The 413-nt window shown below is 44.1% G+C and overlaps 1 protein-coding gene across 1 annotated transcript in view; it reads right to left on the bottom strand.

Annotated features, from left to right (window-relative positions):
* Positions 1–218: 218 nt before the first annotated feature.
* The window catches only part of LOC104514530 (olfactory receptor 14J1-like), a 927-nt gene continuing 732 nt past the window's right edge, over positions 219–413 (bottom strand). Inside the window, exon 2 of the mRNA XM_010158250.1 lies at positions 219–399. Coding sequence (XP_010156552.1) covers positions 219–399 — 181 coding nt within the window. The remainder of the gene's footprint in view (positions 400–413) is intronic.

Genomic DNA, 413 nt, shown 5'->3' with positions numbered 1-413 from the left:
GTGACTCAGCTCTGGGTCAGTGTTACGCAAAATATTCATGGTCTGCAGGTAAGAAAAAGGGCATTCATGACTCAGATGTAGTTGGACAAATTCAAAAGGTCAGGTAGGAAAATTATAGGGAGAAATAACAACAACCACAAAAAGAACAGAGTAAATAAAAAAGCTCTATCATAATAAGGATTGCAGTGAGAATCATGTGTGAAGGGAGATGGCAGGACTTAGGTGTTAAAAAATGGCCATGAAAAGCATTTCTTAATGGCATCCTTGAGCTCCTGGTTCCTCATGCTGTAGATGAGGGGGTTCACTGCTGGAGGCATCACTGAGTACAGAAATGACACCACCAAATCCAGGGATGGGGAGGAGATGGAGGGGGGCTTCAGATAGGCAAACATGGCAGTGCTGAGGAACAGGGA

The sequence above is a fragment of the Eurypyga helias genome, unplaced genomic scaffold (assembly GCF_000690775.1).
Source record: "Eurypyga helias isolate BGI_N326 unplaced genomic scaffold, ASM69077v1 scaffold4609, whole genome shotgun sequence".
In the NCBI taxonomy this organism is placed as follows: Eukaryota; Metazoa; Chordata; class Aves; order Eurypygiformes; family Eurypygidae; genus Eurypyga; species Eurypyga helias.
Note: the sequence above shows the minus strand (reverse complement) of the source record. Positions and strands in the feature narration are given on the sequence as shown.